General features: G+C 44.8%; 1 protein-coding gene across 1 annotated transcript; it reads left to right on the top strand.

Moving 5' to 3' along the window:
- Positions 1-1,526: 1,526 nt before the first annotated feature.
- Positions 1,527-19,081, top strand: LOC137547079 (vomeronasal type-2 receptor 26-like). The gene is made up of 3 exons (XM_068270294.1): positions 1,527-1,635; positions 12,466-13,247; positions 19,064-19,081. The coding sequence occupies exons 1-3, from the start codon at positions 1,527-1,529 to the stop codon at positions 19,079-19,081; spliced, it is 909 nt and encodes a 302-aa protein (XP_068126395.1).
- Positions 19,082-19,147: the final 66 nt, after the last annotated feature.

Raw genomic sequence — 19,147 nt, 5'->3', positions numbered from 1 at the left:
CCGGCAGCCAGCGTTATGTCGGAACGCTGTTTCAGTGCTGCCGGAGGCATCATCACAGATCGGCGTATCCGCCTCTCCACAGAAAATGCAGACCGTCTGACTCAAATTAAAATGAATCAATCCTGGATTGGAAACGACTACGCAACACTCCTGGACCCCAACCAAGTAACATGACCGATGAACATCTGGGATGGTTTAGCGTTTCCGGTCCCTGTTTATTGAACCTCTCATCTGTATTACATTTATGACTGCATGGCGGCAAAAAGCATTGCTGCTATATCCGCACGCTTTTTGTCCTCATGCAAGGCCTGGGTTGTTGTGTCTCACAAAGCGTGGCCTTCTCCTCCTGCGCCTCCTCCTGTTCCATCACGTGTGCTGCTGCTGCTGCTGGGTTACCGTTGCCGCGTGGTCCCTGTTTATTGAACCTCTTATCTTTATTACATTTATGACTACATGGCGGTACAAAGCATGCTATCCGCACGCTTTTTGTCCTCATGCAAGGCCTGGGTTGTTGTGTCTCACAAAGCGTGGCCTTCTCCTCCTGCGCCTCCTCCTGTTCCATCACGTGTGCTGCTGCTGGGTTAGCGTTGCCGCGTGGTCCCTGTTTATTGAACCACTTATCTTTATTACATTTATGACTGCATGGTGGTACAAAGCATGCTATCCGCACGCTTCTTGTCCTCATGCAAGGCCTGGGTTGTTGTGTCTCAAAGCGTGGCCTTCTCCTCCTGCGCCACCCTCCTCCTGTTCCATCACGTGTGCTGCTGCTGGGTTAGCATTACCGGTCCCTTTTCCTGGAACCTCTTATATGTATTACATTTATGACTGCATGCCGACAAAAAGCATGTTACCTGTGCAAAGAAAACAGACATTTCCCGCATTTAAAAGACAGTTTTCCCTTTGAAACTTTAAAATCGATTTTCTCAAAAACTATAAGCTCTTTTTGCTAAATTTTTTTTCCTCTTGTACCCACTCCCAAGGTGCACATACCCTGTAAATTTGGGGTATGTAGCATATAAGGAGGCTTTACAAAGCACAAAAGTTCGGGTCCCCATTGACTTCCATTATGTTCGGAGTTCGGGTCGAACACCCGAACATCGCGGCCATGTTCGGCCTGTTCGGCCCGAACCCGAACATCTAGATGTTCGCCCAACACTACCCGGCTCCCTTCCGCCCGCTCGTCTGCTGACATATTATACGACACAGAACACATCTGCAGTACAAGGTTCCCCTGGCTTGCTGCGCTGCCCGAGGCTGTATGCCGAGCTCCATATCCTAAGCGGTGCCTTCTCTCATCACAGCGGTAATTGAGTAGCTGATGCCCAATGACAGCGCAATATACAGGAAGCGACATTGCTGCTGCTCACTTCCTGTATTTGAAATATATGGCACGGTCATCGGGTACTGCTCTTGCACTGCTGTGATGAGAGAAGGCACGCTGAAGATATGGAGCTCGGCATACAGCCTCGGGCAGCGCAGCAAGCCAGGGGAACCTTGTACTGCAGATGTGTTCTGTGTCATATAACATGTCAGCAGACGAGCGGACGGAAAGGAGCCGGGAGTCGGGACACAAACAGCTGATGATCTTCCAACTTCAGCTCCATAAATCTCCAGGAATCTCAATGGCTGACAGCTGTGAGGGCAGCGTGAGGACACTTCTTAGGCTTCAAACTGCGGTAACCCTTCTAATCTACATGCCTTTTGTTTTTATACGTCCTGATTTTAACTTTTTTTCCTATGTAAAAATATTGTGGTCATCCTGCATATTACTCCCTAGACTGTACTTGGATGTTTCTGTCAGTGTCAGACCCTTGATGCATATTATATGCAGAATTCCTGATACCTGATTACTGTGATTTGATATTATGGTTTATATCACTATGTGCTTTTATACTTTGAGTGCACACAGCTATACATATGTGTTTAGCAGCAGTCATTCTGACATACTGTATGTGTGTACTAATATTGCTTATTGTTTACTGGGACTGCCATTGTGTGAGTTAGAAAGCAAATTGCAATGCTGCATTTTCACATCCATAGGGAAAAAAAGTCTGACATCCTTTCTCTTGAGGCACCTGACTACTTATTTTGTCTGGAGGCATTTTATTTGGATACTTATCTCTGTTGAATAGTTTATCTAAAGGCATGTGACTACTGAATTCTGTTATCTATAGATGTGTGTGTATACGTATTTGTTTTATCTAACAGCATGTGGACACATAACTCTTGAATTTTGCTGCACATGGCTACTTATTTCTTGTATCTAGGGAGGCCCTGGCTACTCTATGGAACTAAGCTGCTTTTGCTGGTAAAAAGACGTGTGTGTGTGTGTGTGTGTGTGTGTGTGTGTGTGTGTGTGTGTGTGTGTGTGTGTGTGTGTGTGTGTGTGTGTGTGTGTGTGTGTGTGTGTGTGTGTGTGTGCGCGCGTTGCTGTTGTCAGGGGGCGGCCAGTGATTGCTGGCCTAGGGCGGTAAACAGTACAAATCCGGCCCTGTATGGAGGGTCAGAGTATAAAGAACAACCTGCTGGTGGGAAATGGCATTTCAGTGAATTTCATTGTGCTATCTCAGTTAAAGGGACTCCAAGCTCTACTTAAAAAGTAAAATAGTACTCACCCGGGGCTTTCTGCAGCCCAGCGCTGGTCGGGAGGTCCTACGACGGCGTCCTGGCTCCTCTCCTAGGCCCCGCTCCGGAATGGCTGGACGGCGGCAGCCCGGCGACACTCGGCCGAGTGTCGGGCTCCTTCTTCCTGGTATGACAGGGCTGATGTTACCACGCCGGCCGCCTCGCATTATCACGGCAGCCGGCCTGGAAGTACGGCGCATGCGCGCTCTAATCACGCATGCGCAGTACTTTCACGCTGGCCGCCGTGATGTCGCGAGGCGGCCGGCGTGGTGACATCAGCCGCGTCATACCAGGAAGAAGGAGCCCGACACTCGGCCGAGTGTCGCTGGGCTACCGCCGTCCAGTCATTCCGGAGCGGGGCCTAGGAGAGGAGCCAGGACGCCGTCGTAGGACCTCCCGACCAGCGCTGGACTAAAGAAAGCCCCGGGTGAGTACTATTTTACTTTTTAAGTAGAGTTCGGAGTCCCTTTAAGCCACATTATAAAACTGCTTTTATCAGAAAGACAGAAGGTTTTCTGAGAAAATACATACTGTATTTATTTTCACTTCAGACAAATTAACTATCTCCATTTAACACTTGTAGATGGTTTATTTTCAGGCTCCGGTATCTCGATGCTCAGCACCCTGTTCACCTGGAAGTAGGAAAATACCCGACTCATCAATCCATAAATGCTGCTATGAATGTATCAGATGTGCCAAGGGAGAAATATCCAACACTTCAGGTATGCCATCACCTTGTTGTGACTTACATAACAGCTGCAGATGATTAACAAACTAGACAAAAAGCAACATTGAGAGTATGTATGAGTTTCAAGGGAAATTAAAGTTTTATCAAAGAGAAATATACCAGAAGAACATCAAGTTAACTCTCAACTTTTCATCCTCCCATGTCAGTTTCCTGGATACCACAATTTATGTACAAGATAGATTTTTACAAACATCCATCTACCGTAAACCAACTGACCGGCATATTTTCCTCAAGTAGAATAGTTTCCACCCGGAACACACCAAAAAATCTATTGTTTACAGCCAGGCTCTGAGGTATAACAGAATATGTTCTATTTCAGAGGACAGAGACAGACAACTTATGTCGCTACGTAATATATTCATAGATCAGGGATATCATCCACGAATCGTTGATGATCAAATACACAGAGCAACTTTATAATCTAGAGAGGAACTATTGAAGTACACACCAAAAACTGAAAACAACAGAGTCCCAATAGTGGTCACCTACAATCCAAGATTAAAGACACTGAGGAAGATATTGAAAGCCCTGCAACTGATACTTCACAAAGACAAACGCCTGAAAGAAGTTTTTCCTGATTTACCACTGCTTGCTTTCAGACAACCTCCCAATTTGAGACAAGTGATTATCAGAAGTGCATTATCTACACCAGAAACTCCAGGCTGTAACATTCTGTGGAGATGCAGCTACGGGCAGTCAGGATGCCCCTGCAGCTGCTTCGGTTTCCCTGTCGGGCGTTTCTCCTGTCCCTCCGGCATCTAGCACGCCGAGGAGGGGTTTGTCAGTGGCTCATAGGAAGGCTTTGTCACGCGCATGCACAGACAGGACCTTAATGCGGGGAGGAGGCGCGTCAGCTGACCTGTCAGTCAGCTGACGTCAGAGGAGACGCTCGGCAGCTCTGATTGGTTGATGGGCATGGGTGTGGCCGAGGGTTCTCCTCCGCTTCTTAAGCCTTATTGGTGATTCTGCAGATCACCATATAATCAGGTATAGTGTCTGTTTTATTGGTGATACTGCAGATCACACAATAACCAGACTTCTGTTTGCTACGCCAATCGTTACACAGGCACATTACCCTGCAATAACACAAGGTGTGAGGCCTGCCCTAATATTGTGTGCACAAGCCAAATACAAATACCAAACTCGCAGAAATATCATCAAATATCAAACCAATTTTTTGTGTTGTATACATGATACGCTGAATGAAATGCCCCTCAAGAGGAATCTATATAGGAGAAACAGGACAAAAACTGTTCACAAGAATGAACCATCACCGCTTTAAAATTAATGAGGGTAAAATGGACACACCAGTGGGCCAACACTTCTGTGAACCAGGACACAGCATGCAAGATCTCAAAGTACTTATTCTTAAGGGTAACTTCAAAAATGAACAAGCAAGATAGATTTCAGAGTACAAATTTATGAAAATGTTTAAGACATTAACAGAAGGGTTAAATTGTGGAATGGGATTCATGACTCCTTATGTAACATAATTGACTTGGCTTCATGATATTCAGAAACCTTCTGGATTTCATGTTTGCTTGCATGAGCTCATTGGCTCCCGCCTACTGATCACCTGACATCTAACTTCTAAAGAGCAACCAGCACAACTGCCATCTTTGTGTTTGCTACTTACCTGCATCAGTGTTTTACTACAGCAAACATCTGGAAATATGCCTGAAGAAGGGGACTAGATCCCAGATATAGATGGCCCGAACGGTTCACTGGTGAATGGTTCCAGGTGAACTTTGGATGGTTCGCCTTCACCGGCATAATGCTCCATTAGGGTCAACTTTGACCCTCTACATCGCAGTCAGTGGGCACATTGTAGCCAATTAGGCAACACTCTCTCCTGGAGCAACCCCCCCCCCTTATATAAGGCAGGCTCCGCTGGCCATTACACTCACTCGTGTGCCTGCCATAGTGAGAGAAGGGACAGTTGCTGGCAGACTCTCATAGGGAAAGATTAGTTAGCCTGTTATAGGCTTGTTAGCTTGCTCCTGGCTGATTCTTATTGCTAAAATAGCACCCCACAACAGCTCTTTTGAGAGCTAATCTTGTTCTTGTGTTCTATTTTTTTTTCTGTGTGTCACTCACTGACACTTGTATTGCATAGACATCCTTGCTAATTCATACCAGGCCCAGCATATTCACTGACTACCTATTTGTATGATAGGCAGCTGCACATTGTAATACCCATTACTGCATATACCTAGCTGTTGTGTTGAGTGAACCCACCTCAGCACTGCATATACTTATCTAGCTGTTGTGTTGAGTGAACCCACCTCATCACTGCATATACTTACCTAGCTGTTGTGTTCAGTGAACCCACCTCATCACTGCATATACTTACCTAGCTGTTGTGTTCAGTGAACCCACCTCATCACAGCATATACCTAGCTGTTGTGTTCAGTGAACCCACCTCATCACTGCATATACTTACCTAGCTGTTGTGTTCAGTGAACCCACCTCATCACTGCATATACTTACCTAGCTGTTGTGTGTTCAGTGAACCCACCTCATCACAGCATATACCTAGCTGTTGTGTTCAGTGAACCCACCTCATCACAGCATATACCTAGCTGTTGTGTTCAGTGAACCCACCTCACCACTGCATATACTAACCTAGCTGTTGTGTTCAGTGAACCTACCTCATCACTGTATATACCTACCTGTTGTGTTGAGTGCACCCACCTACCTACGTGAGTGCACGCAGTGTGATATACCACTCCATGCATACCTCTCTCTCTCTCTCTCTCTCTCTCTCTCTCTCTCTCTCTCTCTCTCTCTCTCTCTCTCTCTCTCTCTCTCTCTCTCTGGCTATCTGGGGTTCTCTTTAAACAACTGTTGAACACAAAAGACAAGGCCATGTCTGGCTACATATCCGTAAGCAGTGGCTGCATGGTGTAATGGTTAAGGACTCTGACACAGGAGACCAGAGTTCAAATCTCAGCTCTGTCTGCTCAGTAAGCCAGCACCTATTCAGTAGGAAACCTTAGGCAAGTCTTCCTAACACTGCTATCTTGTCTAATTTTTCTCTCTGGACAACTGTTGAACACAAAAGGCAAGGCCATGCCTGGCTACATATCCATACGCAGTGTCTGCATGGTGTAATGGTTAAGGGCTCTGCCTCTGACACAGGAGACCAGAGTTCAAATCTCAGCTCTGTCTGTTCAGTAAGCCAGTACCTATTCAGTTCAAATCCCTGTCATGGTATGTAAGCTGGTTTTTGAAATACTGGAATTCCCTGGCAGATGAGACCCTCCTCCCTCTGGTAGGAGGGAGGAGGAAATAGGTAGAAGGGGAGGAGGGGCCCACAAGAGGCTAATTAAAATCTCCCTAGCAGAGTGTGTAGCAGCTGTTCCTTAACTAATTAGTCTAGGCAGACAAGTGAGTCAAATGGTATAAGGACCTTGCTTGGAGGAGGGGGGGGGGGGCGCGAACCTCCAGCATTGAGAGCAGTGTGTTTGGCAACAATGTGTCTGCTGACTGTGATGTAGAGGGTCAAAGTTTTGCTCAATAGAGCATTATGGGGCGAATCGAACTTCTGGGAAAGTTCGCCTTTGGTAGGCGAACGTGAACCACCGAAGTTCGCCTGGAACCGTTCGCCGGCGAACCGTTCGCAACTTCTCTAATTGGGACACCGCAGTGGAAGATGCCAGGCCACAATTATTTCTCTAAAAAGGCGATACTGCACCGTGAAGTGGAGAGGCAAGTGGTGTCATCTCTCGCACACAGCGTTGGGTCAAGGGTCCACCTGAGTGACTATGGATGCCTGGTCTGCCAAGCATGCTCAGTGCCACTACATTACTTACACAGCCCATTGGGTCAACCTGGTGACCGATGGCAAGCAGGGAGTACTTGGCTGTGCAGCGGACTAACTTGTGGCACCTCCACAGCTTGCAGGCAGGCCTCCTGCCACCTCCTCTCCACCTGCTACATCCTCTTCGCTGTCATCCTCCTCCTCCTTGGCTGGTGCCACGATCTCCTCTCCAGCTACACAGCCCCATCTCCCCAGGGCCTATACTGCATACCAGGTACGACGGTGTCACACCATCTTAGACATGTTTTGCCTCAAAGCGGAGAGTCACACTGGAGCAGCTCTCCTGGCTGCTCTGAACAAACAGGTGGATCTGCTGACCCTGCACCAGCTGGAGATTGGCAACGTGGTGTGTGACAACGGCAGCAATCTCCTTTCCGCTTTGAATTTGGGAAAGCTGACATATGTACCCTGCATGGCACATGTGATGAATTTAGTCATTCAAAGATTTGTGTCAAAATACCCAGGCTTAGAGGACGTCCTGAAGCAGGCCAGGAAGTTGTGTGGGCATTTCAGGCGGTCTTACACGGCCATGGCACGCTTTGCAGACATTCAGTGGAGAAACAACTTGCCGGTGAGACGCTTGATATGTGATAGCCCGACTCGCAGGAATTCGACCCTGCTCATGTTCTCTCGCCTGCTAGAACAGGAGAAAGCCTTCACCCAGTACCTCTACAATTTCAGTAGAAGGACACAATCTGGGAAGATGGGGATGTTATGGTCCAACAACTGGACACTGATGCGAAATGCATGCAGGCCCATGCAGCCGTTTGAGGAGGTGACCAACCTGGTGAGTCGCAGTGAAGGCACCATCAGCGACTTGATCCCCTACGCTTACGTCCTGGAGCATGCTGTGCGTAGAGTGGTGGATCAAGCTGTGGAGGAGTGTGAAGAGGAACAGTTACAGCAGGAACAGTTGTGGGAGCAATTTACATCCGAACCAGATGTTTCCTCAACACCTGCGGCAGCACAGAGGGGGAAGGAGGATGAAGAGTTGTGTGGGGAAGAGGAGTCAGACTTGGATGATGAGGAATGTGTTTCTGTGGAGGAGGAGGCCTTACCTGGTATTGTTTGTGGCTGGGGGGAGGAGGAGGACTTACCTGATGTCACTGAGGAAGAGCAAGAGGAGATGGAGAGTACGTCCGGATCCAACTCTGTGCAGATGGCATCTTTCATGCTGTCCAGCCTGCTAAAGGGACCCTCATATAAAAAAACTGAAGAGTAATGAGCTGTACTGGGTGGCCACGCTACTAGACAGGGCAGAAAGGATGCAGCACATGCAGAACAAGCTGGCAAGTATGCTTTACAATGCGTATAAAGGTGATGTCACAGCACCACGCAATAAAGGTACCACAGCCAGTAATCCTTCTCCGAAGTCCAGGCAGACAAGGACAGGACGCTCCAGCGATCTCATGGTGATGTCGGACATGCGGACATTCTTTAGTCCAACGCCTCGCCTTAGCCCTTCTGGATCCACCCTCCACCAATGCCTGGACTAGAAGGTAGCTGACTACCTGGTCTTAAGTGTGGATGTAGACACTGTGAACAGCGATGATGAAACTTTGGACTACTGGGTGCGCATGCTTGACCTGTGGCCAGAGCTGTCCCAATTTGCCATCCAACTTCTGTCTTGCCCTGCCTCAAGCGTCCTGTCAGAAAGGACCTTCAGTGCAGCTGGAGGCATTGTCACTGAGAAGAGAACTCACCTAAGTCACGACAGTGTTCAGTACCTCACCTTTATCAAAATGATTGAGGCATGGATCTCGGAGGGCTACTGCCCGCCCGAACACTAAGTCAGTCCTCACACACAGTATCTCTGCCTGCAGGCCGCTTGCCTTCTCCGCCACCACCAACAGGGTCCAGGACTCTAGGCGGATTCCTGAATTTTTAAGGCCGCTGCTAGCAGTGGCCGCTATACTAATTTTTCTGGTGTGTGCACATGCCTGCCTCATTTTTCTGACTGCAGTGCAGCTACAACAACAAAACAAAAGGCATGTACATGTGCCCATCCCCCTTCGTGATCATTACCTTGCCGCAGTGAAGGGGCATGCGTATCACAATGAAGCAATAACCGCCGGCTATATGAGTGTCTCAGGGGGGGGGGGGGCACACCAAAGATAATAAGGTCGTTGCTTCATTGTGGACAGACCAAATTTGATCAGCTGGACAGTCACTGTTGTTCTATCATTGAGCTACAACAGACCGGTGACTATATGGGCTTGAACACCGCCACGGCCTGCACTCTCGCCATGGTGCGCACCAGTCCAGCACGGCCGTCACTACGCAAACAGCTGTTTGCAGTGCGTTACACCGTGAGTTTGGTGTGTCAGTGTGAAGCAGTACACTAATTACACTACCTGATTGATGTATACCCATGCAAGATGTTTGAAAGCACTTTAGGCCTGCAATTTAGCATTCAATGGGCTTGATTCACAAAGCCGTGCTTACTGTTTAGCACGGGTGTGCTAAACAGTTAGCACGTGAAGTGCCGTTCGCGGACTTTTGCGAGTGCAAAGTGCCGTGATTCGCGTGATCACGGACTTTTGCGCACGCAATTTGCCGAAATTCGCACAAATCGCGGCAAATTGCGCGCGTAAAAGTCCGCGTTTGTGCAAATCGCGGCACTTTGCACACGCAAAAGTCCGCGAATGGCACTTCACGTGCTAACTGTTTAGCACACCCGTGCTAAACAGTTTGCACGGCTTTGTGAATGAAGCCCTATGTGATTTCAGCCCTTAAAACGCTGCTTTACATCAATTCCAGATTTTTCCCTGGGACTTTTGGCGTGTATACCACTCCACCATGCCCCCCTCCAGGTGTTAGACCCTTTGAAGCATCTTTTCCATCACTTTTGTGGCCATCATAATTTTTTCTAGATTTCAAAGTTCGACTCCCCTTTCAAGTCTATTGCGGTTCGCGGAGGTTCGCGCACATAAAATCGCAAGTTCGGGCCATCTCTAATCCCAGAAAGCTTGCATTATTTAACTTTATCAGTTAAAAAAGGTATTACTTTTACAATACTTTTTTTTTCTACCTACATATATCAAAGAGAAAAAAATAAAAGAAAATAAAAAAAAGTTGTATATGCATATAAAGCACAGCAAAGCAAAAACTGAAGACTACATACGTCAAAGCCTGATGTCAATCACTTAGGAGGGTTTCGGTCATCCTTGTAGTGACCTTGTATTCAAGAATACCCTAGTAAACAGAGAGACCAGGAGCCCAATGGTGTAATATTGTTACAAAAATGGGAAGTTGTAAGAATTATTCAGCTACTAGCTGGACACCCGGCGTTGTCCGGGTATGTATTTGGCTGGTGTTGGCCCCACCCCTTTTTCCTAACCCTAACACACAATTACTTAATTACTTAATGACCAAGTTTGTGAGCGTTGCGGTCTTTGGCATTAATAATTTGCATTGAAATAAAATAAATCTGATTGGCTGTGGCTCCACCCCTTTTCTGAATTTGAACCCAAATCACCCAATGGCCAAGTGTACCAGGTACAGGTGATTACCAGTGCAAGAGGTTTGTGCCATTAACAGTGCAAGAATGGCAGCAATTAAATATTCCCCTAAAAAATCAATAGGTGGATTTTGATTGGCTTTTGTACGCTCCACCCACCTTTCTGAATATTAATTCCAGTCACCCAGTGACCACCTGTGCAAAGTTTGAGAACCCTACCATTAACAGTGTAAGAATGGCTGCAGTTTACATTTTCCCAATGAAATTTGCATTTTTCTCTACCCATTGATGTCCTGACATTGTTCGGGTATGTATTTGGCTGGTGTTGGCTCCCCCTACTTTTTCTAACCCTAACACACAATTACTCAATGATCAAGTTTGTGAGCTTTTTGATCTTTGGCATCAATAATTTGCACTGAGATTAAAAAAATCTGATTGGCTGTTTGTGGCTCATCCCCTCTTTCTGAATTTGAACCTCAGTCACCCAATGCCCAACTGTACCAGGTTTGAGGCTTGTGCCATTAACAGTGCAAGAATAGCAGCAATGTAAATATTCCCCTTGAAAATCAATGGGTGAATTATGATTGGCTTTTGCAGGCTCCTCTTACCTTTCTGAATATTAATCCCAGTCACCCAGTGACCAACTGTGCAAAGTTTGATAACCCTACCATTAACAGTGTAAGAATGGAAATTAATTTAATGGAAATTTAATTGAAATTAAAAAAATCTGATTGGCTGTTTGTGGCTCCACCCCCTTTCCGAATTTGAACCCCAGTCACCCAGTGACTAACAGTACCAGGTTTGAAGCTTCTGCCATTAACAGTGTAAGAATGGCAGCAATGTAAATATTCCCTTTGAAAATCAACAGGTGAATTTTAATTGGCTGTTGTAGGTTCCACCCACTCTCTTGAATATTAATCCCATTCACCCAGTGACCAACTGTGTAAAGTTTGAGAACCCTGCCAGAAACAGTGTAAGAATGGCTGCAGTTTATATTTTCCTAGTGAACTTTATTTTTGGCTCCGCCCACTTTTTGTAACCTGGACACACAGTCACTCAATGACCAAGTTTGTGAGCTTTCAGGTTCCTGGCATCAAAAATGTGTGAATGGAAGCAGTTTATACAGCAAGGAAATATGATTGGCTGTTTTTGGCCCCACCCCTTTAGTGAATTTGGACCCCAATCACCCAATAAGCAACTGTACCAGGTTTAAAGCCTCTGCCACTAACAGTGTAAAATGGCAGCAGTTTAAATATTCCCCTTGAAAATCAATAGGTGAATTTTGATTGGCAGTTGTAGGCTCTACCCACTTTCTTGAATATTAATCGCATTCACCCAGTGACCAACTGTGCCAAGTTTGAGAACCCTGCGATTAACAGTCTAAGAATGGCTGCAGTTTACATTTTCCCATTTATAATGAACGGCTGAAATTTGATTGGCTGTTTTATGCTCCGCCCACTTTTCCTGGATTTGTAACCTCGGTCACCAAGTGACCAACTGTGCCAAGTGTGGGGACTCTGGCTTGATTACTGGCAGAATGGCAGCCTTTTACATTTTTTCCATTGACATGAATGGGTGAAATCTGATTTGCTGTTTGTAGCTCCGCCCAGGTGTGCAGGGGGGCCGCGAGACCCCCAGAACATATCATCCCAGGTAGTAAGGGATCTGCATACCAAGTTTCATTCAAATCAGTCAAGCCGTTTTCGCGTGATCGCGGCACATACATACACACACACATACATACATACATATCCGATTTTATATATATAGATTGTTAAGTGACGGATGTCATTGTGTTTATTCTTGCAGACAGTGAGAACTGCATGCAATGTCCTGATGAAAAATGGCCAAATGAGGAGATGAATCGCTGCATTCCAAAACTGGAAGAGTTTCTCTCCTACACGAAGGATGGAATTGCTGTTGTACTTTCATCAATCTCCATTTTATGTTGTCTTCTGGCTGGTGTAGTATTGACAGTTTTTGCATATTACCAGGACACCCCCATTGTTAAAGCTAATAACAGGAACCTGAGCTATCTTCTCCTGGTCTCCATCATGCTGAGCTTCCTCTGTGTCTTCTTGTTCCTCGGTCCTCCAGTAAATGTAACCTGCAGGCTGCGTGTGACGTCTTTTGGTGTCATCTTCTCAGCAGCCATCTCTTCTCTGCTTGCTAAAAGTATCATGGTTTGCATTGCTTTTAAAGCCACCAAACCTGGAAGTTCCTGGAAAAAGTGGATGGGAACCAAATTATCAAATTATATAGTGTTTCTATGCTCATTGGTACAAGTAATAATCTGTGTGACTTGGTTGTCTGTTTCTCCTCCCTTCCAGGAGAGAGACACTCACTCTTATCAGGAAAAGATTGTCATTCAGTGTAATGAAGGGTCAGTTATTGGGTTCTATGCTGTGATGGGATATATGGGGATTTTGGCAGCTGTTAGTTTCATTGTAGCTTTTTTAGCCAGGACATTACCGGACAGCTTTAATGAGGCCAAGTACATCACATTCAGCATGCTGGTGTTCTGCAGTGTCTGGATTGCCATGATCCCGGCCTATCTGAGCACTAAAGGGAAATACATGGTGGCTGTGCAGGTGTTTGCTATTATGGCATCAAGTGCTGGACTTCTTAGTTGTATATTTTTTCAAAAAATGTACATAATTGTATTTAGACCCGACCTAAACACAAAAATAGGTTTATTAGCAATAGCAAGCAAAGCAAACGAGGATTAGTGCTATAGATGTGGGTTATGATTATATCCAAAAATTCAAAAATAAAATGCATACTTCTCAATGTATAGGATTCAAGAGATTCATTTTTTTATTGATGTATTTATTTATTTTTGGATAATATTGGAACCATTTTATAAAATAATCATTATAATTGAGTTCGATACTTATCTATTATATTAACCACTTAAGGACCACAGTCTTTTCACCCCTTTTCGACCACTGCAGCTTTCACAGTTTATTGCTCGGCCATACAACCTACTATTTAAATGAAATTTACCTCCTTTTCTTGTCACTAATACAGCTTTCTTTTGGTGCTATTTTATTGCTGCTGCGATTTTTAGTTTTTATTATATTCATCAAAAAAGACATTTATTTTGTCAAAAAAATGATTTTTTTTTTTACTTTCTGTGATAAAATTTGTCAAATAAAGTAAAATGTGTATATACATTTTTGTCCAAATTTATTGTGCTACATGTCTTTGATAAAAAAAAAAAACATTCAGTGTATATTTATTGGTTTGGGTAAACGTTATAGCGTTTACAAACTATGGTGCCAAAAGTGAATTTTCCCATTTTGAAGCATCTCTGACTTTTCTGAGCACCTGTCAGGGTTCATGAGGTGCTGAAATTCCAGGATAGTATAAATACCCCCCAAATGACCCAATTTTGGAAAGAAGACATCCCAAAGTATTCACTGAGAGGCATAATGAGTTCATAGAAGATTTTATTTTTTGTCACAAGTTAGCGGAAAATTACACTTTGAGACAAAAAAAAAAAGTTTCTATTTCTGTTAACTTGTGACAAAAAAAAATTAAATCTGCCACGGACTCACCATGCCCCTCTCTGAATACCTTGAAGTGTCTACTTTCCAAAATGGGGTCATTTGTGGGGTGTGTTTACTGTCCTGGCAATTTGGGGGTGCTATATTGTAAGCACCCCGTAAAGCCTAAAGGTGCTCATTGGACTTTGGGCCCCTTAGCACAGTTAGGCTGCAAAAAAGTGCCACAGATGTGGTATTGCCGTACTCAGGAGAAGTAGTATAATGTTTTTTGGGGTGTATTTTTACACATACCCATGCTGGGTGGGAGAAATATCTCTGTAAATGACAATGTTTTGATTTTTTTTTTTTTTACACACAATTCTCCATTTACAGAGAGATTTCTCCCACCCAGCATGGGTATGTGTAAATAATGTATGTAATACACCCCAAAACACATTATACTCCTTCTTCTGAGTACAGCGATACCACATGTGTGGCACTTTTGTGCACCCTAACTGCGCTAAGGGGCCCAAAGTCCAATGAGTACCTTTAGGATTTCACAGGTCATTTTGAGACATTTGGTTTCAAGACTACTCCTCATGGTTTAGGGCCCCTAAAATGCCAGGGCAGTTTAGGAACCCCACAAGTGACCCCACTTTAGAAAGACAACTCCACAAGGTATTCTGTTAGGAGTATGGTGAGTTCATAGAAGATTTTTTTTTTGTCACAAGTTAGCGGAAATTGACACTTTGTGAAAAAAAAAAATCAATTTCCGCAAACTTGTGACAAAAAATAAAATCTTCTATGATCTTGTCATACACCTAACGGAATACCTTGGGGTGTCTTCTTTCTAAAATGTGGTCACTTTTGGGGTTCCTATACTGCCCTGGCATTTTAGGGGCCCTAAACCGTGAGGAGTAGTCTTGAAACCAAATGTCTCAAAATAACCTGTGAAATCCTAAAGGTACTCATTGTACTTTGGGCCCCTTAGCGCAGTTAGGCTGCAAAAAAGTGCCACACATGTGGTACCGCCGTACTCAGGAGAAGAACAATTTTTTTATTTTTTTTACACACAATTGTCCATTTACAGAGATATTTCTTCCACCCAGCATGGGTATGTGTAAAAATACACCCCAAAACCCATTATCATACTTCTCCTGAGTACGGCGATATCATATGTGTGACACTTTTTTGCAGCCTAGGTGCGCTAAGGGGCCCAACGTCCTTATCACAGGTCATTTTGAGGCATTTGGTTTCTAGACTACTCCTCACGGTTCAGGGCACCTAAAATGCCAGGGCAGTATAGGAACCCCAAAAGTGAACCCATTTTAGAAAGAACACACCCCAAGGTATTCTGTTAGGAGTATGGTGAGTTCATAGAAGATTTTTTTTTTTTTGTCACAAGTTTGCGGAAATTGACACTTTGTGAAAAAAAAAACCAATAAAAATCAATTTCCGCTAACTTGTGACAAAAAATAAAATCTTCTATGAACTCGTCATACACCTAACGGAATACCTTGGGGTGTCTTTTTTCTAAAATGGGTCACTTGTGGGGTTCCTATACCGCCCTGGCATTTTAGGGGCCCTAAACCGTGAGGAGTAGTCTTAAAATCAAATGTCTCAAAATGACCTGTGAAATCCTAAAGGTACTCATTGGACTTTGGGCCCCTTAGCGCAGTTGGGCTGCAAAAAAGTGACACACATGTGGTACCATCGTCTTTAGAAGAAGTAGTATAATGTGTTTTGTGGTGTATTTTTACATATACCCATGCTGGGTGGGAGAAATATCTCTGTAAATGACATTGTTTTGATTTTTTTTTACACACAATTGTCCATTTACAGAGAGATTTCTCCCACCAAGCATGGGTATGTGTAAAAATACACTCCAAAACACATTATACTACTTCTCCTGAGTACTGTAATACCACATGTGTGACACTTTTTTGCAGCCTAGGTGCGCTAAGGGGCCCAACGTCCTATTCACAGGTAATTTTGAGGCATTTGGTTTCTAGACTACTCCTCACGGTTTAGGGCCCCTAAGAGGCCAGGGCAGTATAGGAACCCCACAAGTGACCCCATTTTAGAAAGAAGATTTTTCATTAGGTGTATGGTGAGTTCATAGAAGATTTTATGTTTTGTTATGTTAGTGGAAAATGACACTTTGTGAAAAAAAAAAAAAAACAATAAAAATCAATTTCCGCTAACTTTTGACAAAAAAATTAAATCTTCTATGAACTCGTCATACACCTAACAGAATACCTTGGGGTGTCTTTTTTCTAAAATAGGGTCACTTGTGGGGTTCCTATACTGCCCTGGCATTTTGGTGGCCCAAAACCGTGAGTAATATTCACCGGATTATGAAGGGCACACCATCAGTTAGATCGGTCGGGTGCTTGACACTGAGATATAGGCTGTATCTCCAGATAAGACAGTGAACAAATGTATCAGCACACCGGTATCTCAATAGTTCACGCTCTATTATTGAGCCATGCGTTCCCACAAAAGGAAAAAGCAGACAATTGTTTCGGGGGCCACACAGGGTCCCCCTTCTTCAACCATGTGCCTTGAAGAAGGGGGACCCTGTGTGGCCCCCGAAACAATTGTCTGCTTTTTCCTTTTGTGGGAACGCATGGCTCAATAAAAGAGCGTGAACTATTGAGATACCGGTGTGCTGATACATTTGTTCACTGTCAAAACCGTGAGTAGTCTGGAAACCAAATGCCTCAAAATGCCTGTTCAGGGGTATAAGCATCTGCAAATTTTGATGACAGGTGGTTTATGAGGGGGCGAATTTTGAGGAACCGGTCATAAGCAGGATGGCCTCTTAGATGACAGGTTGTATTGGCACTGAAGTGCAGGAAGTGCAGGATGTTCTCAAATTGCGACCTGGACATGGCAGCAGAGAACATGGGCATGTGATTGATGGGTGTCTCAGGGGGTGATTAGAGGAGAAAATAGATGCAATCAATGCACTGGGGAGGTGATCGGAAGGGGGTCTGAGGGGGATCTGAGGGTTTGGCCGAGTGATCAGGAGCCCACACGGGGCAAATTAGGGTCTGATCTGATGGGTAGGTGTGCTAGGGGGTGACAGGTGGCGACAGGAGGTTATTAATGGGTGTCTCGTGGTGTTCAGAGGGGGGAATAGATGCAAGAAATGCACTGGCGAGGTGATCAGGGCTGGGGTCTGAGGGCGTTCTGAGGGTGTTGGCAGGTGATTGGGTGCCCAAGGGGCAGATTAGGGTCTGATCTGATGGGTAGCAGTGACAGGTGGTGACAGAGGGTGATTGATGGGTGATTAGTGGGTGATTAGATGGCAGAACAGATGTAAACAATGCACTTTGGAGGTGATCTGAAGGTGGGTCTTGTTATAAACTGTTATAATTCACCTTTTTCCGGCACCAGCAAACTCATCCTCAAGAGTTGCAAACACGACTCATCACAGCAAGCAGGAGATAGACTTTCTCAGGCTTCTTCAGTATTCACATTATTTATTCAGGAAACATATATACAGATATAGTTCATCATATCCTAGCAAAGCAGATCCTCATGTTTAAGGTCTTGGCGTTTCAGCTCGTGGCTAACCCTCCTCCTGAGGGTTAGTCAGTTACCTTCTTTCTAGACTACGTTACTCTAGACTACCTATGTACAGCATACATTATATCAGATTACAGCAAGGAATGAAATACTTAGAGGTTCCAGTCAGCATGAAAGTAGGAAGCATAGCAGGAATCAGAGAGAGAATGCCCTCTGTCCGCCCATCCCGCATCTTTAATAGCGGATAGGAAAGAGTTAAATGTGACATCTTCGCCACGACTATTGGCTTAGCCCCCTCGTGGTGTCATAATACACACCTACTCGATTAATATTTAATGAGGCTCCTGACATATTTACAAGAATTTTGGTATTTAGAAAACATGGCCTATGTTTACTGTTCCTGTGGTGTACTTGTTGAGGTCAGTGTAGGCCTGTGGCCTTCTATCAGGAACATGTTCTCCGATGTTCTCAGTATCTGCTTGTTTATTCAAGCAGACACTGAGATGCCTCTGCCTGCATCACAAGAGACTCTATTTATGTTAAAGACATACTCTGCGGAAAAGCCTTTTACATAAACTCAGGCCAAGTAACTGAGGCCTACTTAAATTCTAACAATCCCCCCTAAAATGGCTTGATCCGCAGATCCCAGCTTCTGAACCCCACAGTACCTGGTTTTGTTTCTTTATGTTTCACTTTTCGATGTTCGTGCTCACACAACTTCTATGCTCTAGGCAGTTATCCCTGGGAGAGAGGGTAAGACCTCTTGGTCTTCCTGTAACCAGGCTCTCTGGGGAAGCCCTACTTCTATGTCCTTCTATACCACATGCTCAGCATTTGCGTCACTTGCGTATCACTCACAAACTTGCATGACCACAGAAAAGTGAAACTCGTTTGTCTGTTACACAACGGAGCAGTGCCAGGTGCCTTCTAAAAGAGCGCCTTTATACAGTCAGCTCCATCACAGGTACTGCTACACCTATACCCGTAACCCTGTATATCCCTTAATTTGGAAATATTGGTTCATGAGATTGTTTATGAGGCACCAATCTCTTGACCAGGTTAATTTGTTTTACGTAATTTGACACACAACCTCACCTGGATAATGATGCCTAAAGTTGTCATCCCCATCCAGACAACCAGTGGGTGTAGGAAGAACTTTTGAACTGCAGAGGCCCAGTCCGAGTGTCCCTGGAACATCACCGAAAACCTTTTCCACCAGGTCAGACTGGAACTCACCTGCTTATTTTTGTGTTCTACCTCGTTAAGATCCCCTGGATCACGGTGAAATCTTACCTCTAACTTAGTGTACTGTTTGTTTAACTGTTGTAACAAAGTGTGGTCGTCTTGGCTCAAAACCTGTTCCCCTTTGTCTTGTTCTCTTTCAGGATGGGAACTTCCCGTGAAACATTGAACTTTAGAGTTCTCTTAACCATTTGAGAAATACCGTCATCAAACTTGGATGACTCGAT

This window comes from Hyperolius riggenbachi, chromosome 1 (genome assembly GCF_040937935.1).
Source record: "Hyperolius riggenbachi isolate aHypRig1 chromosome 1, aHypRig1.pri, whole genome shotgun sequence".
Taxonomy (NCBI): domain Eukaryota; kingdom Metazoa; phylum Chordata; class Amphibia; order Anura; family Hyperoliidae; genus Hyperolius; species Hyperolius riggenbachi.
Note: the sequence above shows the minus strand (reverse complement) of the source record. Positions and strands in the feature narration are given on the sequence as shown.

Bases quoted from the DNA above. Each gene is read 5' to 3' on its own strand.
- LOC137547079 (XM_068270294.1), top strand. From the start codon at position 1,527: ATGTCAGCAGACGAGCGGACGGAAAGGAGCCGGGAGTCGGGACACAAA. The intron at 1,636-12,465 runs GTGAGGGCAGCG...TTATTCTTGCAG, and splicing joins AATCTCAATGGCTGACAGCT to ACAGTGAGAACTGCATGCAA.